The sequence below is a fragment of the Anser cygnoides genome, chromosome 1, assembly GCF_040182565.1.
Source record: "Anser cygnoides isolate HZ-2024a breed goose chromosome 1, Taihu_goose_T2T_genome, whole genome shotgun sequence".
In the NCBI taxonomy this organism is placed as follows: Eukaryota; Metazoa; Chordata; class Aves; order Anseriformes; family Anatidae; genus Anser; species Anser cygnoides.
Window position 1 is genome coordinate 69,584,730 of NC_089873.1, and position 27,002 is coordinate 69,611,731.

Genomic DNA, 27,002 nt, shown 5'->3' on the forward strand with positions numbered 1-27,002 from the left:
CATCTTCAACAACTGGGTGCGACAAGGTCAAGAGGCTCTATGGGCTTGCCGATGAGTAAGAAATTAATTCACACTTTAAGCTTATTCTCCACTGCTCTGTGTAATACAGTGAGATAAGTAAGCCACGGTGGTTTTCTTACTTTAAAACCCCAGTGGCAAGAAACCCTCATGCGTCCACTGTGAGGTAGCAAAGTGAGGTCAACACTACATCATATGTCTGCAAGTGACTTCACCTGTTGTTTCTCACAGTAAAATAAGAATTTGCCTTCTCCTGTAAGCTTTAAAGCAGAAAATAAGAAAACAGGGTAGTCATCATGTAGCAAAACATTTTGTCTAACTTGGAAAGCAAAGCCTTAGTCATCTGGTGCAAATGCATGTATTTAAAAATAAAAAGGTGTGGTTGGAGACCAGACTAGCAAAACTCCATAGGGAATACTGCAGACTCTCTGAGAAGCTACTTGGTAGGCAGGAGGTGAGAACACAAAACGTGCAGAGATGGCTGAATATTTGTTACAAATGCAGCCCTTCTTCATGCTCATGAATCATTTCTTAACTGATCCTGATTTCTTCAAGTACACTTGTTGTTGATATGCTACAGGGTATATCTTTAAAGCAACATTGCTAAGAAGCAAATATCATTATAAGTTATGTGCACAGGAAATGGGAAATTGGACTGATCTTTTTCTGCTGCTTTATTATATCAAAATATTATAGTGTAAGGCTGCTAGATTTTTTTCCTGATTTTTTTTATTTGTGGTCTTTCAAATTATTCCTCAGTAATTTCTGATGTTTTTATTTGAGCATCTCTAGGTTAATGTGCAAAAATGAAAAATGCTGCTGATAAATAAGAACTGGGAAAAAAACTTTAAGAACCTTAGGATGTAATTATTTTCGAGATAATTCAACTCTTGCTCACAGAAATTTGGACAACAAATAATGGGTCTGCACAAAAAGCAAAACAGATTGGTGATTCTTATTTTTGAGGATCTTTAAAACTTGTCCATTAAAATAAAGCAAGCAGTAATTCCAGGACTTCTCAGATAGGTTGTTCCATTGTGTATTTTTCCAAGTATGTTGGAATACTGAGTCTGCATGTTCAGCACAGATTTCTAGGAAGAAAAATGTGCAGAATGGATTTGAGAACATGCACTGGCAGTCTGCAAGTTCCATGCTGAAATCTCTGTTGTGCGAATCCTAATATGCTTAACTTGAGTATTCAGATAAGCATCTAAGCATTAGTAAAACACAGACCTTTGGTGTAGGATTTGACCACAGATTTTTTTTGTTGTTGTTGTTTTGATTTACTAATTTTTTGCTTGTGAGTCTTTAATACCACTGATTACAATATTACTACTGGCACTGCTGCTGGGTGTAGGAATAGTTTCAATTTGCTGATGTGTCCAAAAACCATCAGCTGGAATGTTTTGACTTACTATCAGCCTGTAAGAGGATAGCCCCTTGTCTTACAGTGCAGCACAACCCAACTGTCTTTGACCTCTGCTTCATAACATGATACTTTTAAGGAGACACATTCAAATAATTGTTGGACAAGATGAGAATGGTCATTATGTGATTTATCTCAATGTGATAAAACCAGGGCAAGGAGAGGGGTCTTCAGATGGGCTCTGATGCACTCTGTCACGAGGACATGAATAAGGAGTTGAGCATCAAGAAGCTTTAAGCTTTTCTATCTGAACTTTGTAGAAACTAATGAAAGAGGGTGGCTTCAGAGTCTCTAAACAAAATAAAGGTTGTGAGTTTAGGAATTAGAGACAGAAGTAGAAGGTTGTGGCTGAGACTTCCTAGAGAAGCTACAAGGCTAGTTTCCTTCAAGAGAAGTAGCTGGCAGAGAATTAGAGAGCTGAAGTCTTTGAACAAAGGTGTCCTAATATTTGAGCTGGAAAGGTCAGAACAGACTGGCTTGTACAAGACCTAACAAAGTGTAGCTTCCCCAAAGGAAACTTTTTTCCATATGAGTCATGTTTTTGCAAGAGCTAAGAACCTTGCATTGACACAAGTGTGCAAGGAATGTGAGGGCAGATGGGTGAGACTGCCTGAGCCCTACATACAGATATGCAAATTTAAAGAGAACCACCCCAAAATTATAACATTATGGTAATAAAGAAATAGATTTACATGTAGAAATTCTAGGTCATTCTTCAACAGCAGTATATCTCCCACTGGAGGAACCTTGCATGCTCCCTCACCACTAATTTAAACCAAAAATATAGTCAAGTTGTGCCAGGTAGTCAGTATTACAAGATCTACAGGTCTAATCCACTTCCCTGTAATATGAATTGAATAGCATTTAGCCTGTATGGTACAAGTTAGTGTAGGCCCATCTGACATGGACAACTTTAACTTTTTGTCTTCCTAAAATCAGTCAAATATGTATCAAAATAAAAATATATATATTGGAAGAGGGGAGCTAAACTTAATACATAAAAGATAACAAATACAGGATATAATGAGCAGAATTTTTTGCTCTTCTAGCCAAAACATGACTCACGATGCAATTTTCTTATGAATGACCTTCCATGACAATATTTGATTAGCACACAGTCTTCCATAAAATTCTACACACATGCTTCCAACACTGCTGTAAAGCACTGTAGGGTCAGATGTAGCTGAAAATGGTAACAGTTACTTGCTGCTGCCGTTGTTGTTGTTCCTAATATGTCAGAATAAACATAAAGCACTAGGTTTATTATTCTGAGGTTAAATTGCCTTTTGGTTTTAATGTGGTAAATATTACTGAGATTATTTCTCTTCTTATACCACCCACAGCCTCTAATGGGACTTGGCCCTCACTGACCAAACATGCAGGGGTAGTCCTCACTGTGGCTGCAGTCTGGGCCCATGAATGCAACTGGTGATATGGAACAACAATGAAGTATCTGGGTTCTGTTGTCTGGACTTTCACTCCATCGTTTCAACTTGATTTTTTTGAACAATATTGAAAGTCTTCTTTTGCAGCAAACAGGCCTAAATTTACTAGTCACTTTTTTCCATGTATATCTTGATGAAACATGATATGCCTTTAGTTCACAGGAGCTCGAAGCTTTATTTGTGAATGAATTATGTGTAACAGCCTGATTTACTGGGGTGTTTTGAGGACATTTTTTCTACCTGAGTGATACCAAATAAAGTCAGCAGCATCTGCTCGAAGTTGTCTGATTTCACGTCTAGACAATTTGAGCTGTAAGGAGTAACATGGAGCTCTGGCAGTATCAGGCACTTCCTGAAGAAGACCTTTAATTTTTTGCTTGCATCAAGCAGGACACATTGGAGATAATGCATGGGTTTGAAGATGATATACTCTCTTACACAGAAAGTTGATCTCAATGAGTTTAAGAAATCATAAACTATTCTGTATTGGATATCTGGGGATATTAGTTTTAAATTCATTAAATTATCCTGGATTAGAAGATGTTTGGAAGTGTAAATTATGTGGCACAGCCTTAGAAACCTGTCATAAAATATCAGGTGAATCTGTCTGCAGTTTGTTGTATTTGGTCACCAACAGGCAATTCTGGAGTTAGTAGCTTTGCTGGTGGGTCGCAGACTGGAGACCTGGAACTGAAAAGCGAAAAGAACTAAAATTTATTCTAACTGGCACTAAAGGCTTGGTTTCCTCTGTAATTTAGTGGACTGTGGTTAGTCTGCCTTTGCTTTGATCTGCTACATACTTGTTTCTTCCCTATCATACATTTGCTCCTGAGAGCTTCTGGTTCTTGGCAAGCTTGAAAATCAGGCAATTTATTTTGGTAACTAAGTATGGACATGGAACCCTTGCTTCAAATATCTATTTTCTTTGCCGATAAATCACTGCTGGGCAGCTTCCTGCCAGCAGCACAAAGGCCATGAAGGAATATACTGGAAATTAAGAGCTTTTAGACAAATCATGACTTCACAAGTATCATGTACTGCAATATTGATTTGTATTTCTTTATGGATGAAGTTCTCTTAGCATTATTGTCTGCTCTGTATATTTAGAGAAGGAAATAAATGCAACATTTCCATTCCAGAAAAACAACTTTGTGGCCTACTCACTGCTGAAATCCATTAAGTGGATGGATTTTTCCCACTGCAGGGTGGGAAAAGAGGCTGTTTTTTCTCTTTAGGTTATATATTTTTCAGCTGCCTGATAGAGTACGAGCAGGTCTGTGCGGTCAAGGCCATCCACCTGACTGCTGGATTTTTGTCCTGCATTTGTTTATATCAGCATCCCTTGTGGATGTCAGAAAGTACTTATTTTAACAGCACTGGAGTTGTACAAATACACTATTCGTACAGAAGCACTCTGTCAGTGATAGGGAGCTCGTAGCCAAGATGAGAGCAAACCTGGCAGAGGCTCCTTCCTTCAGCTCCACCCGGTTTTGCGCAAGATTCTGGCGACCCTTTAACCCTGCGCCTTTAACCGGTTAAAGTCAGCCGGCTGATGCTGGGATTGCTGTTGTTTAAGGTCAGCAAAGGCCTCATTCTTTTTCTTTGGTTATTGTTTTTTTCTTGATTCTAAATTCTTTCCTGTTGTGTTATTGCGTAACGGGGGCTGCTGACAAAACTTGTGTCCCTAAGACTGCTTTCTCTGGGATAAGCTCAGTTCAAAAAGTTGCCAAGTTGCAGTAACAGCATCTGTATTCCGGATAAAAATTCGTTTAATGATTTTGGATTCAACCGTGCCACTAAAGGCTTAAAGAAGTATTTTTACAACAGAAACAGACCATACCAAATACTCAGCAAGCTGTTCAAATGTCTGTGTCATTACTAAGACTTTCATTTCCACTGGGACATAATGCTGGGTTGGGTTTGTTTGTATGTTTGAAATGCTTGAAATACATGACAGGCTTCTGGTTTTCTTCTGCATTTATTCTTTCTTCTCAAATACAGTTGTTGAATGTTACAAAGATGCACTGCTTTCTATGGGTGCTGAAGTACATGGACCTTTTTGGTGAGCAAGTTAGATTCCATGCATTACCTCCATTTCAGATTTCCCACAGATTTTGGTAGGTACAGAATCTGTTAAAAATAAACTTAAAAAAAAAATCATGTAATTCTTATGATCCTGCTTAAAAGTTATGTATGTTAGTGTTTGAAACATTTCTCATTTCCTCTTTAGATATTCTAAAGTTTCATGTTTCCTTCCATGCAAGGCAAGGTTGTCTTGTTTGACCTACATGTGGCTATCCATTTTGTTCAGTATTATGCTCTCTGTCAACTTTACCAGCCAGATACCTTGTTGGTAATCTGCTCCCCGTATGGCAAATTTGTTCTGAAGACTAACAGAGGACTGGAGAAATGTTTAAGGGATGTGATAGTAAATACAGGGGCTGTAGTTAGCATTGATTCTTTTCCATGCAAATTTTCCAAAAATATGTGCCATTTATTTCTAATACTATTTTGGCTTTGGATAAATTAACAAATATCTGACATGCTGAATGAAGCACATATTCCAAAAGCATATGTATATTAAGTGCTCTGATACCTATACAAGTAATTGGGCTTTTTTTTTAAAAAGTACATAACCAATCCTTCCTGTCTTGGAAATAACTACAGTGCTTCAATACCGAAAAGCAATGAAGAACTATGACAACAAAGGAAGTGGCAAATTATCTCAATTTTATTTCTTCTTTTTTTCTTTTTTTTCTTTTTCCTAATCCTGTGAAGACCTGGGAAATGCATTTATTCACAGATTACTCTCTGTCACCAGTGTAACCAAGTTCTGCTTCTACAGCTAACTCTTTCATTCCTGGCAATCACAGTAAAAGTGGCTGATAATTTCTTATATTTTTCTTGGAACGTCTTTCTTTTCTCTAGTTTCCTTAGGAACTAGCTATAAACACCTAATATATATATATGTGTGTACATTGTCTAGTAATACTGCACATGTGCAGAACAGAATTAGGTCTTTTTCAGATCTGCAACAGAACAGTTATGTATTTTTTCCCCAGTGAAAACTGCTCCAAAACCAGTTTTATCTTTCCTCCACTTACATTAATGCCTGTGTATTGTGCTACTACCAGCTCCCTAGCCAACATTTAATATAGCTTTACTAGGTGAGTGTAGAATCTATAATCTTTTCAGATATACAGCTGTAACACTTGTACACTTTTGACACAAGTGTGTCTTGCACAACTGTTTCAAAATCTATTTCTCATCCATTTAGATCTATCTTTTGAGCAATACCGTGTTATCTGCCCCACTGTGTTATCTCCCATGGGAATGTGGAAGCACCTTCTGATGTCAGTCCTTTTGGGATGGTTTTCAGTATTTTTAGCTACCTGCATGCTGCTGCAACATGGTCACATACTGCCGCCTTCCTTCCTGTCACCTGTGCTGACTGAAGCCTGCAGCCTGAAGCCTGCAGCCATGGCCTCTTCTAGAGCTTCTTCTCTTTGGAAAGGTGTTCTTGTGTGAGCACTGCTATGGCACTAATATTATACTGGAAACATGGCTTTCTCATTTCTCTCCTCTTTCTTTTCTTTTCTTTTCTTTTCTTTTCTTTTCTTTTTTTTTTTTTTTTTTTTTTTTTGACTCGCTGGGTTACTGAAAATGTTGTATCTTCTGCCAGTGGCATGAAAAGCTTTACACGACCTCTTCACTAATGGTCAACAATTTCTGAAAGGGTTCCCTTGGATAGCTGAACTGGCAGAAGATTTATTTTGTTGTTCATGATCACGTACACAGCACGGAACAACTCCTGTTAAAAAGCATATTCTTTGTCTGTGTTTTGTTGCAACAGGCACTCTTCATGTATGGTGCTTGAAACAAAATCTGGCTATCAAGCAGGAACCAAGCATCTCCTTTCCTCAGTAGACTCTCTTTTCCTTCAACATTAGAAAAGGGACACACACACATAATAACAACTGCACTGCCCCATCTCCTGCCACAAATATTAGGACATTCATCTGATACTCTTGTGGCTTCTTTGAATGCAGTTTAATACTCCCACTAGGGTTTACATAGCTGCTCTGGCACGGTGGCCATGTGACAGGGAGCTCCGCTGCTGCAGCTCGCTGTGAAACACCAGCAGTCTTCGGGGCCTTTGGCATACTGCTGCTTACTCCTGTTTTCTATTGAGCAGGGTTGCTTCATTCCTCCGTGCTTTTGCAATCCCCTCTGTAGTTGTCTTTTTTATAGGATCTGTTTAAATGCCCTTCCCCCTGCCTTTACTCAGGAATTTTTTTCTTTTTCTATCATTTCCTGAGATTCTGGATTATTTAATTTCTTTCAGATTCCCAAGTGTTCTCTTTGTCTTTCAAGCTTTTCGCAACAGCCTGACCTCACTGAGATTTTCTTGTGTTCTTCCTAATTTGAGAATAGTATCCAGCTTTTGCACATGATGCTTTAAGAATAATAAAGCATGGTGGCAGAGCTTTGAGAAGATCATCTCTTCGATTTGCAAGTCTGCCATAAGCTTTCTTGCCCTTTCTAAAACCTGAAATATTAAAAAGTTAAAACAGAGTTTAATGTTCTTGGTAGCTTGGCTGATGGAAGGAAGAAGAGTGTGGTGAAATGGCATAAGGAAAGCAAAAGTGAGTGCTGATTTGGAGATAGAGAAGAACTGAGCTAGACTTGCAGAGGAGCACAGATCTCAGTGCAGAAATGAAGTCATTGGCTACAGAAAGAGCTAAATGGAAAGCCAGATGTCAGTTGTAATGGAGGGCTTAGCACAGGAGTGGGAGAAGGATGGTGTCACATGGACATTAAACACAGAAAACAAGTGGGCAGGTAAAAAAAGAAGTGATAGCCATAACAGACTGGCAGGAGGGTTGTGATTCATATCACCATTCAGACTCCTCTGGAGACCAGCTGGAGGTGCAGAGTTTTGCAGAAATTATCACAAGAGAGGGCAGGTGCACAGCCAATGCTGGAGAGAAAATGCAGCCTTTGGGGAAAACAAAGAGCAGAGGAGAGGTCATTCTGTCACAGCTTACTTGCTTCTGTGCAATGCTGGTCCTCTTTAGAAGGAGCAGAAGTGCAAATGGAGGGAGAGAGAGTTCAAGTTAAAGGAGAGCATTGGGAGAGGCAAAGATGAGGAGGAGGAGGCAGGGTCCAAGGCAGAATGGGTGTCAGCTACCCTTAGAGCTAGAAGAGGGAGTTGAGAAAGAGAGGAAAAATGAGAAAGTAAAGCTAGTGGGAGCAATGGAGCAGCAAGACAAAAAGGAAATAGAAATAAAATGGATGTGTTAGTGAAAAGCAGTATTTAAAACACTGAACCTTTGTTCAGGACTGCTGTTTTCTGCGAGATTTCTCTGGTGGTAAGGGAATTGACTGGTGAGGTAAATGAATTAAAGAGTGGAGGGAACTTGATGCAGGAAACAAAAGCAATTCTTCTTAAGCAAATAATAATAATAATAAAAGCTTTTGAGTATTTAATACCAAATACTGAAGGTGAGGAGGAACTACAGAAACTGCAGGGATGATAATTCTAAGTGAATAAATACCCCAAACATTTTAAATATGCAGAAATTGGGGGTGGGGTGGAGAGGAATATTGCTGAATTAAAAAATAATAATAATTTCAGAAAATGGAAAGTATAATGATAAAAGCAAACTGCTAAAAATCAGGCTGGGTTAACCTTTGCTACAAGCTGGGAGAAATGGAAATAGATGTTTGGAAAAAGAAGAGATGTATTAATGGCAATATTTAACCAGGGAGCTAGAGAGTTGTGATCTATGAACTCCTTCTAAGTGCTTAATGGAAGATAACCCTGTTGTCTGTGAATACAAGCCTGCCACACGGGGCTCCTGCCTCCTCTGGAAAAAAGAGGTCCACAAACCAAAAGACGTTGAAAACCACTTGAGCGACAAAATCATGTGAGAATAAATAGCATATGACAGAACTATACGAGCATAAGACTTAACCTCTGGACCAGCAACTTAGATTATGCAAGAACTAAAGAGACAAATGACGGGGTGACTGGATGTACCTGAGTGAGCGGTCGCCCTTGAGGACGGAGCGCTCTCCAGTACAGCAATACTTGTTCTTAGCAACACTTGGTGCCAGCTACTGCCATAGTGGAGCATTTTTAGCTTTTCCTTCACAAATTCCTACCTGTCTTGTATATTTATAACTTTTACATATATACACATGCTACTATTTTGTTGTATTAAAAACACTTTTGTTATCAGTTACTGAGCATTTTCTTTAATGCACCTGAAAAGCCATATATGTGAGCATGAGCAGAGGCCAAAACAGAAGATGGTATGGAAAAATAAAGGACTAGAAGTCGTAAGTGGAGAATATTATGGAATAGCAACTAAAATTTCACAGGAGATTGCATTATCCAGAAATGAAGAATATGGTTGGAGAAGATTCAAGCAAATAATGTAATTTTTCTTAAAAAAAAAAAAAAAAAAAGTAAGACTGTTGAAAAGAAAGATGAATTAAAGTAACTGTCTTTTTGAATACTGCAAAACCAAAAGCACTAGACTGCAAATGAGAAATTCTGTGCTAGAGATTTAAGAAAATATTGTGCTCTTGGAAAGACTGAAATACTTGAGACATACCAGTATAACTGAAACTGAAAAGGAGAAAATTTCAAGATACTTACAATGTTTGAAAGTACTCTCAATCATGTAACTTTCAAAATCAGATCTGAGATCAGAATACATTAGGAATCTAGAGGCCCAAAATTCAGAAAAAGGCTTCTAGAAAAATATAGTTTTAACTTAGTAAAGACCGTGAGAATGAACTTGGCCACAGAACAGAGCTAGATCTGAAAGCAACTTTTGAAATGCAAGCTAGCTGATGCTACAGAACTACATCACAAAATAAAGGTGCAGAACAGATCTGAAGACTCAGAGGTCAGGCCTGAAAAATTGTAATCAGAGTGAATTTGCAAGAAGTAATGGAAAAGACTGGCTGGAAGACAATACAGACTTTTGCTTTCTTTCCCCTTTGCACAGCTGTATTCATATGAAGCAAAACCATTTTGCAAAAGCTTCCCATCAGTGACTACAAGCATCTTCGAAAGAAATTGTGTGAATATTGCTTATGGGGATTCTTTGTGGGAACTGTTCAAAAGGTGGCTGTGTTTTGGATGGGATTTGCAGTTTACAGTGTAGGTCTTTACTTCTGCCTAGGGTAGGATCCCACTGTTATTTAGGGAGTGCTAATCAGTGTAGTCAGAACAGTTCAAGGTGTGATTCACCTGACCAGATAGAGGCACCCGCATGAGAATTAGATGAACTGCACCATATACTATATTGACTGTATTGACCTGCTCACTGTTGATGTAAAAGTGGCCTTGGGAAACACCTTCATAAATATCAGTTGGACACAATTAGGTAAGTAAGGTTTCAGTAACACTTTTGTAGCTATATTCCCATCCAGAACAAGTAGGTAAAACTCATGTCATGCAGTGAACAAAACATTCTTATTGTGGCTATAACAAAAATCAGATGTAAAGGTACCAAACGTGAAGGGATGAAACTGCCCTACCTACCACTGGAAGAGCTAGTACTATGGAAGAACAGGAGACCCCAAAGATAAAAAAGTATGTATGTAGGAAAGTTTTAAGTAAAGGAAAATATAGCAAAACAAGCATACAATTTCTAGCAAACAGTCCAGTTCAGGAAGAAAGTGCTAATATGATAAAAGGTGAACCCTGTTAACAATATAACAAGTGCTGGAACAGATACTAGCTTGTGACTAAATATACACAAGAAACCTTTAGATCAACAAGTTGAGAGCTGTCCTGGATTTGTCTATGATGCTGGAAAAAATACAGACTAAGAATAGATTACTTATCTCAATATTCTGCCATAGCATTATTAAAAAATATAACCACTACACTGGTAATCATATGTCTAGTCCGTAAAGACTGGCATACATATTATTCCCACTGTGGTAATAACAGAAAATGGAATATGATTTGGTGTAAAATATCTTATAAAAATTGTATCACTCAAAGCACTTCAAGGCCAAGGTATCCACACTGTACTTTTTTATGGAAAATGGCATCGAGATTGCAACAAGGATGTCTAAAAAAATCTCAAGGATCAAACCTACACTATTACTTTGCATTACTCTAGGAACAGGCTATCAGTTGCTGAAATGCTTACTGAGGACAGCTTCATTGTATAGTTGCTAGTATTAAATGGATATCACAAATTCTTACTAGACCCATTTAAAATATATAGGAAATAATGCACATGAGAAAAGATCACACAGTGAAAGCCTTTGTAACTACAGGGCTGTGTATATCTTACATAATGGCAGTCCACAGGTGAAGCCCTTCCAGAAACTCCACATGAAGTTTTACCTTATTTGTTCAAGCTACTACTGAAGAAAGACAATTCTTAGAAGGAACACCTCGTCTTCTGTTTCTTCCAGAGCAGAGAAAGCTTCTGCATCTCCTAGAATTTGAAACGGAGCAGGTTTTTGAGGAGTTGGGCAGCAGCAAAGGACTGTGTGAAGAAAAGCAGACACTGAAGTCTACCAGATACTGAAAAGATCTGTAAAACAGAGGAGCCAGCTGAGAGACAGAGAATTTTTATGTGTAGTACAGTATATGATTTTCTTCTGGATGATTCAAATGAGTATTATTTGAAAGATGAAATTTCCTGGCTCAAACCAGTTGTGGCTCACAACCACTAGTGAGAGGACAAGTGGGATATTCAGATCACTGTATTTCTCTCACAAATCATTTCCTTTTTAATATTAATTTAACCTAATCATATTAATTTAACCTAATCATAGAATAAATGTGATAAAAAATGTCCTTCAACTGCTCTGTGAAAGTTACAGGCAACCACTTGACTTGTTTTGGTAGCTTAAGGGCTTCCTAACCTAGAAGTCTGTGAAGTTGTGGGAAAAGGAGAAGATGGATCCAGCAAAGCAGCTCTTGATCTTGAGCCTCGATCTTTTCTGAGATGTTGAATATGATACGATCAGTAAATGAAACATGAAGACCCGATTGTAGCATCCATACGATCAGTAAATGAAACATGAAGACCCGATTGTAGCATCCATCATCTCAGGCTGGATGACTGGGCCAAGAAGCTCATCATGGGATACATGACATGGACAGTAGGGCAAGCAAGTCTCTGAAGTTACAAAAGGAGTGTTCTCTGTTCAAAATTGCAATATTTTTCTGACAGGACAAGGCTGGTTTGGAGAGTCATCAGCCGTTTCGCTTTTCTGCTGCTTGCCAGGAAAAAGCAAATCTCAGGCTCTTCCCTTGGAGTTTGCTTTGCATTAATTGACAGGATCTTTAAAGAAATTAAATGGAAAGTAATTGAATTCTCATATAAGGATTTATTGTCCCAAAGGGAAGAAAACTTTTGCATAATACAACATTACAGGGAAGTCATTAATTGCAGCTATAAAAAAAGTTTGGAAATGAACCAAACTGTTTTATTATTATTATTATTATTTCTGTTGAGCCCAGACTAAAAAGCTTATTTAACTGTAAATATATACTTTATTGCCTGAATAAGTGCAGGCTTTAGCATTGTATCTCGCAGACCAAAATCAGTCTGCTAGAATTTCTCACGCTGATGGCTGGGAGGCTAATGACCCACAGCTTGTTCAGCTAGATTGATGCTTTACACTAACCCAGAAGAGGACTACTGTGCCACTTGTACCAATGACCCCTAGAAAAACTTGCAGCTTTCAGAGCTACCAGACATAGACCAGAAGCCCAGAAGTGTTACCAGGCTCTTTATTTACAGCAAAGAGAGGCTCCATTCTACCAACGGAGCAGTCTGCAGAGACTGTCTTAGACAGCTTTTCTTTATCTTTCTCGTTTCCTCTGACCTAGGCTAATTGTTTCTTGCGTCTACACAGATACTGTAACTTCTGAGAATGTCAGTCAGTCTATTGGATGATTTTTTTTCTCCCTCTGTCATGAGTGTACCAATTGTTGGATAGAGTTGTCGTGTGACCTCAGGACAAGTTGGATCAGCTTATTGATCTGATGGGAAGTGAATTATTTGAGAGGATTCATGATTTATTTTCTACCAGATTAGCAAATGGACCTAATTCACCGTGGGCTGTAACATCATTATGGAGGCAAGAAAAAACGTCGTTTAGGGACAGGGCATAAAAGGACCCCACACTTCAGAAGCAGCTTCCTCATTAGAATGTGCAACATAAAACCACACCCCTAGCAATGGTCTTTTTTTGCAATGTTAAGCTTTATATTGTCTTGCTAGCTAAACAGCATGAAAATTTAAAGTTACAGTTCTGTGATATAACCTCATCAGATTTGATTCATATTGATGGAATACACAGAACGAACCCTAATGAATGCAAGCCTGTGAACAGGTTTTAGGTGGAGTGTCAGGACTGCCGTCCACTCCCTGCTTCAGAGCCTACTGGCTTTGCCAAATGCTCTGCTTAGCTTTAGTCCTCCTTTTGTTGGATCACCACATATTCATTGTCACCTTGTACCTGTTGGGAGAGGTGTGGGTGGCTTTCTCTGAGTCTTATTCAATGAATGTTCTCCCAATGCTGGTTTTTAATTAATCCCATTTCAAGGGATTCATTGTTTTGTGGGCAAGGTTCTTTTGCCTCAGGAATTTTAAATATTTTGATTATGACTACATTATTCAGCTGAAATGACTTTTTCAGAAACTAACTTAGTGGTCTTATGTCTTCCCTGATCCCGAGGGAGTTGCTGGGAAAGCTACTGTCCTGAAGAAGCGGAAGAGGAAGGAAAATGGTGGGCTCAGACTGGAGAATGATTGGAAAGAGTTCAGAAGAACCAGATTTTCACTTTATCCCAAGCTCCCAGAGATGGGTGGCCGATATACTGACGGCTCTGCTCCTAATCCTGCCTCACACACACAGCAGCAACATCCTCCATCCACTTCCCATCAACGACAGGAACAGCAGGTATACCTGGCCCTACGGGCAGAAGGCAAAGAACAGTTGTCTCAGTGGCAGTCACTGCTCCAACAGTTCCTTTTCAACTCTTCTGTGGAAAGGAGGTGTTGGCCAGATGGGAATGTCCTGACGGATTTCTCCAAATCTCACAAATCGGATTGACCGATTTCACATTTGGAATCATTAGTCCATTTTTATGGTTAAAAAAAAAAAAAAAAAGAACAATGAGAAAGATAAAATATGTAATATGTTAAAATATGCATGGAGTTGTTATGGTGATATAAACTGCTTTTAAAAGAGATTTTTACTCCTGGATGGCATGGCTTTTTAAAAGAAAATTATTCTTGAGTTCCTTTTTTAAAAAGCACTCAAGCACTTATCAGACTGTAGAAAAGACACACTCTTAGCAAACTTTGTGAAAACTCAGTGTGTGATTTGCTTTTCGCAAACTTTTACACTGAGTTTGAAACAGAAGTTTTAACTAAAAAGCAGTTTTCAGAAAGGAAAGCTGTCAATGCGAATGGCACCAGCCTGCACAAATGATGCAGGTGTGGTTTTGCTCATACTGTTTGGAGTTCAGGAGCTCCATTCCACACAATGACAAAACTCTGGGCTTCCAGAAATCAACATGAGTTCATGGTGCATGCCATCTTGCAGATTAATTCCTGTAAATACAGTCAAAATCTGCCTTCTATATGTTCCAGAACTAATAACACCGGATTTTACTTGATGACTGTTTAACACAAAATGCACAAGAGTCCTTGAACAATGGAACATCTTCCATCACTGGATGAGCTCCTGGTTCATGAGACCAGTAAGTCATGTTACCATCATGTAGCCCAATAATTATATTTGCGAAATAATGTTACTTCAAAGGGAGAGGTGGAGCACTTTCAGTATACTCATAGAATAGTCTCCACTTAGAATAGCTTATAGCTTGGAGGAAAAGCATTCTCCTGGGAAGAGTGGTATGGCTTTGAATGCTCTTCCTCCTTCAGGCTGAAAGAGGTTTTCTACAGTGTTCTTGGTGATGACGCTGCCGCCAACCTGTTTGCTGTGAGTTATACAGAAACTAATCCTGTAAATCCTTCCTAGGCGTGGCCTGACTGCAGCCAATTTATCAGGCCTCTCTGTGGGAGACTTCTGCAGAGGAATACCTTGTCTGAGGATTCAGCCAGGCTCTGTTGTACTTTAGGTTATCACATTCTTGGTTTTATCAAGAAGGCAGCGATTGTAAATATATGCAAAACAGAAAGAAGGCTTCAAGGCAAAGAACTGGCAAAATTTACTCGCCTAAGGAACGAGTTTGGAAAAGAACATGCCAAGATTCAGAAGGATTTATTGTACCTAAATTCTACCTAACGCCTGATTTATTTTATGAACCTGGGTGAATGTAAGTCTTGCTGTGCTGTACGTCCTCCTCTGCTAACAAAGACAACTGATTGTGCACGATGGCAGGTACCCGGCGTTCTCAAGATCAAGAGCACTTGCTCTTTGCTTCAGTAAGGTTGCACGAGGGAAGCTGGCACACAATTACCACCTCATGAGCCCAAAACACATGTGATTTTCGCCACGCTGTCACCAGGCAGCCTTCCACAGCCCTTCAGTGGAAGAGTCATTACTCAATTTTACTTGATGTCCAAGTGCTCTTGCTCTTAGGAGAGAAGGGAACCGTTTGTAGAATAACTTGTGTTTTCCCCAGCGTATCTCTGGTAGTCTGTAAATCTCAGGTGCTATCAGCAGTGACTGGTAACGTTGGGCAGGGAAGCATTCTTATCTCGAATCCAGTTACTTAAAGATAACAACGCCTTCCCATGTGTTCACTGCTCTTCAGGGCTGGGGCGTCTTGTGCAGGACAACTGGGTTTTAGGGCTTTGCCCGCAAGGTGTGGTGGGGAACAAGCCACTCGGTGACTTGTTCTGTCAGATTTTAATTTTCCGTAAGTGTTCCGAACAGGAGACAGAGGAGGGCAAAGCCCTCAGCTGTGAATCTCAAACGTTTCCGTGGACACAGGAATGTTGTCAGCAGGAACACCTCAGGCTTCCCAGCCCTCCTCGTTTTAGGACACGTTTTTGTACGGCAAGCTCCCCTCAGAAACACCATAACCACGACGGTTTTATTAATTTCTCTTTTTTAACTTAAATCGAAGCCCTGCCTAGCTCAGTTAAAACGCACGCACACTCGGCTTGTACCCGACAAACGCCAAGACCCGACCCCCTTCCCCTGCCTCGGCCCCTCGCCAGCCGGGCCGCGGGCCGCCCCCCGAGCCCCCCCCGCCATTTCCCTTGCCCCGCCCCAACGTCCGGCGGTGCTGCGCGCCCCCGCGGCGGTCGGGGCGTGCCCGCGCGGGGGCGTGCCTTGCCGCCTCGCCCCGCCCCCCCCCTCCTGCTGCCCCCGCCCCCTCCCCAAGGTGTTGGCGTCGGCGGGGACGCGCTCGCTCGTGCCCGCGCGCCCCCTTCCCTCCCTCCCTCCCTCCCTCCTTCCTTCCCTCGCCCCCCTCCCCTCCCCTCCCGCTCCCCCCCCCCGGCTCTCCCCGGCTGTGCTGGCGGCGGCGGCGGCGGCTCGGCCATGGCGGCCCCGGCGGAGCTGAGCGCGGAGCGGCTGCGGGCGCTGCCCGGCAGCTGGAGTTACGGGATCAGCCAGGGCGGCCGCGTCTTCTTCATCAAGTGAGCGGGGCGGGGGGACGGCGGCAGCGGGGGGAGGGACGGGGGCCAGGGGGCAAGGGGGGCACGGAGCGGGGCCGGGGGGTGCTGCGCCCGCCTGACTCGCTCCCTGTGTGCGTCCCCGCAGCGAGGAGGCGAAGAGCACGACCTGGCTGCACCCGCTCACCGGAGAGGCCGTGATCACCGGGCACCGCCGCAGCGCAGGTAGGACCCCGCCCGGGCCGGGGGGGGGGAAGCAGGGAGCCCCCCTGCCCTCCCCCGACATGGCCGCCCCTGCCCCCGGGGCTCGGTGCCCCGCGGTCTCCTCCCGGCGCCGCCCCCGTGTGTCCCCCCCGCGTTTCCTCGCCGCCCTCCCGCTGCCGGGCGGGGACCCCCGGGGACCCCTGGGCGCTGCCCACCCTGCCCGGCGGCTCAGCCCCGGGGAGCAGCGGGGCTCCCCCGAGGAGCGCGCTGAGCGCCCCCAAAGCCCTCCCCTCCTTCCCCCTCCGCTCCCGTCCCCGCGGAGAGCGGGGGTGGTTTCCCAGTGACAGGGGGGAGGTAAGGCATCGAGACACGAGGGATGGGTAACTCGGTCCTGCTGCTGCCGCTTGCTCCTCCTGGAGAAGTAGGAGGAGGAGGAGGAGGAGGAAGGCTTGCCGAGCCCCAGAGCCCAGCCGTGCCGCTGGGAGGTGGTGGAGGGCAGCTCTATGGGCGGCTGTTTGTCTGCGAGCAGCCGCTCGGGTGATCGCAGGGAAATCCGCCGCTCAGTTGGGCCCTATCGGGTTGTTTGCTGCTGGGGTTTGCTTAGGGCTTAGGTGTCAGGAGATCGGAAACAGCCCCTTCGAAAACTGCGGGCAGTCTTGCGTGAGTTGGGAGCAGTTCGAAAAGCCGGGGCTTCTGGCTGGTGGAAGGAACTCTGCAGCTCAGCCTGCAGCGAGGGGCTGATGCTTGGGAGAAGTCATTTAGTGCCAGGAAATAGAATTGCTGATTGCTATCGGGCTCCTCTTTTCCCCACTTCCAGTACTCAGATTAATTGAGAGGCTGGCTTTCATCTACAGCAGTACGCATGGGGGCAGATGTATGTGAAGTGCTCTGCTAGTTGGCCATTAATATGAGCTGAGTATTAATTCCCTCTTTTTTTTCCACACTGCCAGCAGCGTCTCTGTTGACTGATGGTGATTTACCATTAATTCTCCAAGTGTCTCATTTATTTCGGCCGTTAAGTGCCTTCTAAGGGAAATGCAGCTTGCTTTTGAGTATCTGGAGTACTGTATGTAACCTAGGAGAGTTATTATCAGGTAAATTAAACTTATTTCCGAACACATAGCGAGGTATGACCTTGGATATACTGACCATGATTTGTAGATCAGATACTGAAGTACCTGCAAAACAAACCAGTTTCTGTGTTTTCCTCATTCATGTGTATGTTAATTTGTCTCTCTATGCGTAGATACAATCAAACAGATTAGTTCTGGGTTTTTTATCTTGTTTTGTCCTGACTGTTGTTTTGGAACCTAGTCAAAGTAAGTTCAAGACATGTCTTCTCTTAAGAGATGATTTTTGAGTGAATAAATTTCTCCTGGAAATTATTGTGAAGCTTTTTAGTAATTAATACTGTGAAATACATACTAAATGATGAGGAAAACATTGTCCTTTAAAGTAAAGTCCTTCTTATTTCTGGAGATATTCAGCCCTGGAAAGGTATTCTTTTTGCAAAGTTCTTCTAGCAGCCATAAGTCATTCTGCCAGAGAGTCTTCCTGTTTGATGTACTTTGCCTTGTGTCGTTATCAAGACACCTGGATTTTCATTTCTTCTAGAGAAGACAGAGGTGAAATAAAAAAGTCAGCCAGGGCAAATGAGCAAACAGGAGAAGTCATGTGATCCAGACTAAATATTTTTTTTTTTTAAACCTGGGAAATATATCGTTGCTTTTATAATTCAGAGAGTGAGCCATACATTTCAATTACTGCTTTTAACAACTGGAGCAAACTTTTAATGGTAGTGATGCACGTAGCGTTGCATAGACGTGATTCTTCAGCATCTTCACGTTTTCCATTGCATAAGGAAACAACTAGTTTAAAAAAAAAGTTGACCATTAGTGGTTGGTTGTTTTTGTTGATAATGTTTTTTCCAGAGAGATACTTTCTTTTGTGTCTGGGCTCTTGACTCCTGAGATAGAGAGGGAAAAGATGTACGTACTTCCTCCACTAGATTTGCATTGAAAATTATTCTCATGTGAAATTGAATAGAGTTGTAAACACTGCAGGAACACTTGTTAGTCACATTGGTGGTGGAATTATGCTAATACAAAATAGCTCTGTGGTATAGTTGATACCATGCCTGTTAAGATGCTTGCAACTTGCATGTAAGGCAAACTCAGTAAATTGATTTCACTTAGATCTTTGTCTGTCAGGTGATTTGATGCTACTGAAGTTCAAGGCAGAAAGAACTCATGACAGCAGTGAGTTCTAGTTACTGGGCAAAGCAAGAAACATTGCTACATAAGACACGCTTAAACCTTTATCGTTTGAGAAATCCAAATGAGATTTTTCTGCCTATTGCTTGTATTAGATTACAGAACGTAAACTGAGAGGCAGTATTTTGAGCCAATTTACAGATACGTATTTGCAGGACTAGAGTTTTCAACATCTGGAATAAGATGGAATATTTTAACTTCTTAGTCAAGGACTAGACCAGTATGGCTAGCATCATTTCAAAAGTTAATTACATTGTTTTGCTACTTGTTTTCCAGACTTACCCACAGGTTGGGAGGAAGCTTACACTTTTGAAGGTGCAAGATATTATGTAAAGTAAGTTGAGTGTTTATCTGTCACAATACTATAATTTTAATTATTTTGTCTGAATGTCGCTGTAGTCTTGAACATATGCCAAATGAAATTTGAGTGTTACCAAAAAGGAGTGTTCAAGCTTGCCAGTGTATGAAATTCTTTGTTAAAGAAATTCTGCACAGATAAAAACAATTTCTTGAGGTTTTGTGTTAATGCTTTTAATGTTGCTAAAGTATTCAAATGAAATTTCTGCTATGAGTGTGACCAACTGGTAACAAACGTCTGTGCAAGTCAAGAAGACCTTGCGTTTTTCTGCATATTTGACATTTGTGTGTATGCACTGTTACGTCATAAATGCTTTCAGAGAGGCAAGATCTTATATTGCTATTGGGAGAAGAGTCTTGATTCAGCCCTACTCTGTAGTAATTACATTAAGGCCACTCTGAATGTTTAATGTGACTCTTTCTTTGCAGATGTCTTGTTTCTGCTTCTAGTATTGATTTTCTTTGTTTGCTTGCTTTGTTTTCAGTATCTTTTATTTGGATTTTAATATGCTTGGAAGAGTGTGTCTGTTGTGGTAGACTTACTTTATCATCTTTTTGAAAGATGAGCGCGGAAACAGCTGCTTTGTAGGACTCCAGAGGTCATTTTGATCAGATATTGTTACAAACACTTGCCCTCCAGATAGTCAGACCATCCTTAACTGGGAAATTTTAAAGTGGCACTTCTGGATACTTGTCCAGTTAATATGCCTTTTTTTTTTTTTACCAGTTATTTAACAAGTTGCAGGCCTTACTTGATTCATTCAGTAATTCTGCTCACAGTGCTGTTTGTTTAGTTGGTCATCTTTAAACAAATGATGTTGTCAGTGGGATAACACCTGCAAATGAATATTACCAATAGGCATAGAGGCTTTAGGCTGCAGGTGGATTTTGCGTATGTCTTAGTGTAAGGAAAAGATAGCTGCTCTGTGTAAGTAGCATTGTAAACATTGTGAGATGGGCTTTATCCAAGTGTTGCATGGTTTATTTTATACACAGATAGGAAAATCTATGATTAAATGCTAAACAAAATTCCAGAGAATATACTGAAGGACAGTGCTCCAAAAATGTGACCAGAACTGGTGCCAGGCTCTCTAGAAGGGGCCTTGTTACTAGACAACACACTTGTTTCACTGTTCTGTTCTGCCTTCTTGTAGCTTACATTACACTAATATAACAAATGGCAAGAACTACATGGGACTGAGGACAGGAATGTGCTAAGGATCTTACCTCTGGTGTTCTGTTCACATTGCTAAATATAGAAGAGTGAAAATTTATAGCTGCATTTATGTATATAATACAGAAAATACTTTTCTATACTTCCAGATTGAGCTAGCTATTGTAGAATAAACCTAAAAATAGTTTATTAGCCATAGTAACTGGAAAATAGCAGCCGGGGTTTTCTTTGAACAAAAAAAAGTGTGTGGACAGCTATTGTAGAGTGACTGATGTGCTTGTGGATGAATTTACCAAGTGGTAGCTTGTTTGTGTACTCTTGTCCTTATGAGATCCTGTGTTCAAGGCATTATCATAACTGTTAAGATATACATTAAGCTGATTGTTTTGCTGATAGCCAACGCTAAATAGCTCTGTTTATATTTAAAAATTGTGCCACATCTTTTGAAAACGTGTTGCACAAACACTTCTGATTTGATAGATGTAGGAGGACAGCAGGGATAGTGCTGTCAAGTCTGCTGAAGGGTTCGGATGGTATGACCAGTTTGGCATCCTTGGTTAAATACCTGTTCGTTGCTCCGCAGGTGTAGGTTCTCAGGCTGAGTTTAGGCTTCTGCCTGATGATAGCTTCTCCTTTTAAAGTTGTCTAGCATTCAGCTCTACTGGTGCTAAAGAAGATGCGAGAGGTAATGTAGACAGGGTGACAACATTATAATCACTGTCTTATGCAGCGTAACTCTGGATGATGTGTTGATTATAATCATTCTAGTTGTCTGAGTCTAAACTACCATGGTGCGCCCACACGACTGGAAAACAGCACAGGTTGTTATGACCTTGTCTACACAGGCATCCCCACATGTGGATTTTTAACTGTAACCTGCTTATTTGAATGTACTGATTTGCTAGGTATCAATGCTTATTATGCAGACCACAGCACAATAAAGCTATGCGAAAGCTAAAAATATTGAGAACTTGCTCAGGGTCAGGCCTGAAGGAAACATATTGTCTCGTGTTCTGGTATGAGTTGTGGGGTTATGACGGAATGAGCGTTAATGACACTCTACTGATGTGTTCAACCATGTGAAACTTGGCTGCTGAATTTCTGTAATGTGTCCAATAAGAGAGTTATACAAGAAGGATAGTTGAGTTTCCTGGTCACATAAATAATTTCACCTGGCTTCTGAGCCTCAGCTTCAAATATGTGGGTTCAATAAAAATATTTAACAACGTTGCTTTATGGTAACATCTTATGTTAGACTGTTTGAAAATAAAAAACTTTTGAAAATGATTCTTAGGGTTCTTTAATAATAGGTCTTCGCTGTTCCAAGTGGGTGTGTCACTGAATCTATTACTCTGCTTTTTCTGGCTTTGATGTAGTAAACACTGTATAATCAAATTGGGATAATGTCGAGGAGATAGATAATCGTCATCTAAATCCTAGCATTTCTGGGACTGGCATTTCAAACAAATGACTCAGGATACAGACTGCATCAAGATGTGATTATTTTTAAAGGACACCTTATTTTTTTCTTGGGATGTGCCCCTTCATTTTCGTAATATGTAGATACTAAACGGTGACTGGTTTGCACACTTTTTTTTTTTTTCCGTGACATTGAATTTGTTCTGGCTTTAAAAAGGAAATATATTCTGAAACAGGGATAGATGCAGAGTCGTTACCACTACGTAAGGAGGTTTTGTTTTTTGTCTAGGGTTATTTTAGTAAGTTGATGCTAGCTAGGACTCTGTTTTCTGCAGTTTTTGGATTAATAGAAGTATTGTATTACTTTATAATGATGATGTCCTTCTCCCACATCCACCTCTCCCCTCTAAACGCAAATGAGAAAAGGTATTCTTTGTTATGTGGATTAAAAAAATAGAGGCACAGTCACATAATATATTGTGTATGTTCTCATGAGATCTGGTTACACTGTTAATTTTTTGTCTCCTTGGGAGTGAGAAAATCTCTTTCCTTAATATTAGAAATGTGCATCAATAGCCTTTCATTTAATGGGAACTTTATCGTTAAACTTCTCTGAAATGTTTGCTCCTTTTAATAACTGAACTTCTACCTGGTATGGAGGGCTGTGTGACTATAGAATTGACACATTGAAATGTAATCTTTAATTATGTGTTGTCGGTTCAATATGAAATTGTGTGTGTAAATCAAGTAAAACAAAGGTATGGGAAAGCTCCATTTGGAAATGGTGGCATTATATGTTGAAAAGTTTAGAATTTTCTTTTGTATTAGAATACTACATTGGGCTATTTACTTATGTGTACCACATTGAGCACTTATGAGCTCTGGAAAGCTGAGTGCTTTATCCCCAAAACGAACTTAATCTGAATAGTGGTATGGGAAGTTTAAGTTACTTACGTGATTTATAAGTGCATAAGGAAATGGACCCACGTGACAATCGCAGGATGGTACTTCTTAATAGAGAAGGCATGCTTGGTCACTGGCTTCAGACTTCTTACCTCTTAAGATTAATCAGAATTTTAGACCTGATGTTTTTAGTTACTTGTGTTGACTGCATCACCATTAGGCACAAAGGTACTGGTTTAGAATACTACAAAATTACATAAATATGTCTTTGCATGTACGTATTTGTATGCATGTGTTTAAGAAACTCTTGTCTTTGGTTAAAACCACCTGACTAATTAAGCTCAGACATTGACTTGATTTTTCTGCTTTTTTTCACTTCAGTAGTTCTAAACATATGCTAGAATTTTCGTATTGACTTTTAAAACAGGTTTATGTTATTTGGGTTATTAACTTGCAAAATCAAGTTGTTTAAAAATCAATCCGAGAAAGATATTTGAGGAATTTTGCGTCTAATTTGGCTTCTCCAGAAGTATTTTTATCTACACTGTTTGGGTGTTAGAATTTCATATTTCTTAACCCTGCTGTAGCACCGATACTCTTCGGACAATACAAAGGCTGACTGAAATCACTATTGTGAGTGCACTTAAGAATGCAAAGAATTAAGAAGGTTAAAGCTGCATATTGGGGTTTTGTAAAGGTTACCTTTCCCTGTGTTTGCCAGAAGTTTTTTGCCTGTTGCTTGCTGAAGCAAAGCATTGGTAAACCCAGGCTGAAGCTGAGGTGATTTCCCTGTTGTACCAAGTGGAGGTTTTGCATGCTTTTATAGAAACTTTCATCAATAAAGTTGGCAAGTGGCTTGAAAATTGGGAAGGTAAGAAAAATCCATTAGGCAGTTAAATGAGATGAGATCTTTTCAGTCTTAAGGTTCTGTTGTTTACTAAAATAAACCCATGCTAATTAAGAATTCAGCTTTTGTTTGAACCTTTGTCTGTTACGTGCATTCTAAAGATCCTCTCCCATTCAGCTCTCCAGAAAAATCAAACAACTAGTCAGGTTTGCTGGGAAGTTCTTTCTTGAGGGGGAAAATAGGATTTGAAAAAAGATAAGAACAGATTGTTTTTCTCCAACAGAAAGAATAATGGCATTCCTCCTAGGAATTTAGTTCTTTTCTGGTTACCTCTAACATTTATGTTAGTAAAATTTAGGAAAGGCTGAAGTGTATTATTGGCCTTCATTAGTTCTTCTTTCATGGTGAGACCTGTGGATCGAATAGTGGGTAAATGGGTGAACTGCCACGTAACATTACAGCAAAACAAACCTTGCCTCCTGCCTTCGGTAGGAAAAGCTGCTCAGAAAAGGAGAGCTTAGGAGTGCCTGCAAACTTGCTTACTATTTTAACATTTACTTCTTTATGTTTCAAGATCCAAAACTGAAATGTTTCAAAAACCAAAAATACTCAGTGTGGGGAGCATTTTGCTTCACAGTGCTGCCACTCAGTGAAATGTTTCTCGCTGTGTTAAAGCTGCTGCTGCAGGTCTCCCCATGGGAAGGATGAGGTTGTTTCCTGGGAGCCCTGGGGGAAGCGCACACCCTGGCTTTGTAGGGAAAAATAAAAAATCTGAGGAGGTAGAAGAAAACAAAAAGGGCATTTATCTGGGAATCTTGCTGCGGGGGAGTTGTGAAAGGGGCTAGCTTTGCAATAGGGCTGCAGCAGCACAAGGGAAAGGAGACCGTGGAGTGGCTGCAGCGTAGAAATGGGGAGTGGAGGTGGAAGGGTTCTTGACATGAGAAGAAATGGGTGTGGGTCAGAGGAGGAGAGATAGGACTGCATCCAAAAAGCAGATTAGAAGGGGACGTGTCAGGAAGAGGAGGGTGAAGGTAGAGAATGTGGTGTACTGAAGGAGAAAGCTGAGAAGGTGGGACTAGTTGGAGGAAGGGGAGGAGTGGAGACTACAGCAGGCAGAAAGGGCTGGCAGCACTGAAAAGTCAGCAAAAGGAACAGGGGTGGCAGTTTATTTCCTAGGAGCGAACTTGATGGGATTTCTCCCAGAGGGGAGGGTGGCAAAAGTGCATCCTGCAAAAACATGCTGTCAGACTCGTGTGTGGGTCTGACGGGGGACTATTACACCTTGCTTATGAAGCTGTTTCAAAGTTAGTCTGGCAGGTAGAATATAAAATGTGAAAGTTAAGAATTATTGCGGTTACAAAGTCTTTTTTGAGTGTGACATCTTGTGGTTGACGTTCTGAGCTGTCTCTTTCATGAAGGGTGTTTCTAAATTGGGTAATACCTCGAATGCTTTAGTTTTACTAAAATAGACTTGAAACCATAGAGAACTTATTGCCTTTTTATTACCAACATTTTAAATGTATGTGAGAATTAATGGAAAATTCAAAGATACAAAAAAAACCTGTATAGAGGTTGTTACATGGAATATTGAAATACTCTGATTTCAACAAGAAATGTTGACACTGAAGGCGGTCAGGCATTTTGATAACTTGCACACTAGTAAGTTAATTTAAGTGGTTTTAGATTGTGGGTTTTGGAAGTGGTAATACTTCTTTTCTAACTTTGGTCTTAATTGGTTACTGAGTTAATAGCAGATAAAGCTGATACATGCTTTAATATGTTATTACTGTGAAGTGAGTTCTTCTGTGGTCTCTCTTTTTTTGGTATCTACAGTGTCTGAAGGCTGGTGGAAAAGCAAATGAAATGCTGTCTGATCATAGCTCTCACGTAGGTGGCAGTTGTAGCTGTGTTATTTCATAAATACAGTGATGTATTGATCCCCTCCCCCCAGGTACTTTGGGGCCCATCAGTATTTCCTCTTCCTTATTCCATCAGTGTTGTACAGATTCTTTTTCTTTTCCCCATCTCAGTACCCATGGCCTGCAGTACCTTGAGCTCAGGGCTGCTTCCAAAAATGGCTGAGCTGGCAGGCAGATAGATCTCTACTGGCAAAGTTTGGGAGGTATTCTTGCTGTAGTCCTTTTTTTTTTTTTTTTTTTGGTATAACTTCTACAGGTCCAAATGTTACCCAGTGCACATCATGTTTGGCTTTTACTTAAAGGAATTGTGCACTTTTTTTTCAACCCCCTGTGGTCTGTGAGTGTTATGTCCTACTGGATCAAAACTAGCATCTGTTGTGGTGCTGTGCTAAGCCTGTTTTTCCTGCATATGTTTATGTTATGCTGGCTCTTATTATAATGAATTAGGCTTTCATTAAACCTGAGATACGCTTTGGCTTGGCAGTTCAGACTGCTCTTCAGTATGCTTCTGTGTGTGTGTGAGAGAGGGAGAAAGCTACTGTGAAGCTCGAGACAGACACTGGCTAGAAGCAAAGCTCCTCAGCTCTGACTGCTGGGATTTCTGCCAGCGTGGAGCTGTATGTGTGTTTTTTTCTGTGTTTCAGTAAGTAAATACCTAAATTTAAACACTTGCCCCTTCTTTCTCCTCCTTCCCTTGCCTTCTTTCTTCTGAGTATGGAAGATAGCTCTTTTCCTCTGTTCTCTTCAGTTGCTCTTGCATTTGGCTGAAGGGGAGGTGTTCTCTGACGGTGAGGTTGGGGGGAAGAAGTTGCATCAGTAGCCACCTTCAGAAGCAGAAGTTCCAGAGTGGGGACATGATAGCACAGGCACCCCATAAAACCATATGGGAGAGACTCCTACTTCCCAGTTCTGGATAGGCCAGGGAGATTTCAAAGGTCTGCTGAAATAGTTGTTTGTGATGTGTCTTTCTGCTCTGGAGATATAAAACTGGAGCTGAACACTTCTTTGATATCTGTGAAGTGGAAAAAGGCTTTTAGTGTTTTGAATGCCTGTGTGGCCTGCGATGATCACAGAGCTTTATGTAAACGATTTTAAAAACAAACAAAAAAACCCGGCGTATTCAGGACACTTCAGAAACTTGGTTCTTCATGGTTTTCTCCATGGTGACTTAGTAAGAACAGTTATTTCTGTAAGTAAGGAAAAGTATATTAGCAAGCAGCCTATCCTTTAAAATTAGCTTCCTGTGTTTTCTCTTCTAAAGTCTATTACAATCTGTGTTTTGTAGAAACTGACCTGATTTTGTGTTTTATTACCTGAAAACATTTCAGTGTGTCAGACCAGGTAAAAGAGGTCCTTGTAAGCAAAGGTGTTTCAAAGGGAAGTATTCAGTGAATCTTTTGGTTTAAGGTGCCATCTTTGCCATCCCTC

At 40.8% G+C, this 27,002-nt stretch overlaps 1 protein-coding gene across 20 annotated transcripts in view; it reads left to right on the forward strand.

Annotated features, from left to right (window-relative positions):
* The first annotated feature begins 16,303 nt into the window (after positions 1-16,303).
* PLEKHA5 (pleckstrin homology domain containing A5) overlaps positions 16,304-27,002 on the forward strand; it is a 169,475-nt gene continuing 158,776 nt past the window's right edge. For 4 of the 20 annotated variants that reach the window (XM_066999350.1, XM_066999312.1, XM_066999318.1 and 1 more), the window contains exons 1-3: positions 16,332-16,502; positions 16,627-16,703; positions 19,232-19,289. In XM_066999350.1, coding sequence (XP_066855451.1) covers positions 16,405-16,502; positions 16,627-16,703; positions 19,232-19,289 — 233 coding nt within the window. In that variant the 5' untranslated portion in view covers positions 16,332-16,404. Of the gene's footprint in view, positions 16,503-16,626; positions 16,704-17,761; positions 17,777-19,231; positions 19,290-27,002 lie in introns of those variants that run through there. The other 16 variants (XM_066999357.1, XM_066999379.1, XM_066999328.1 and 13 more) reach the window with 9 other exon arrangements.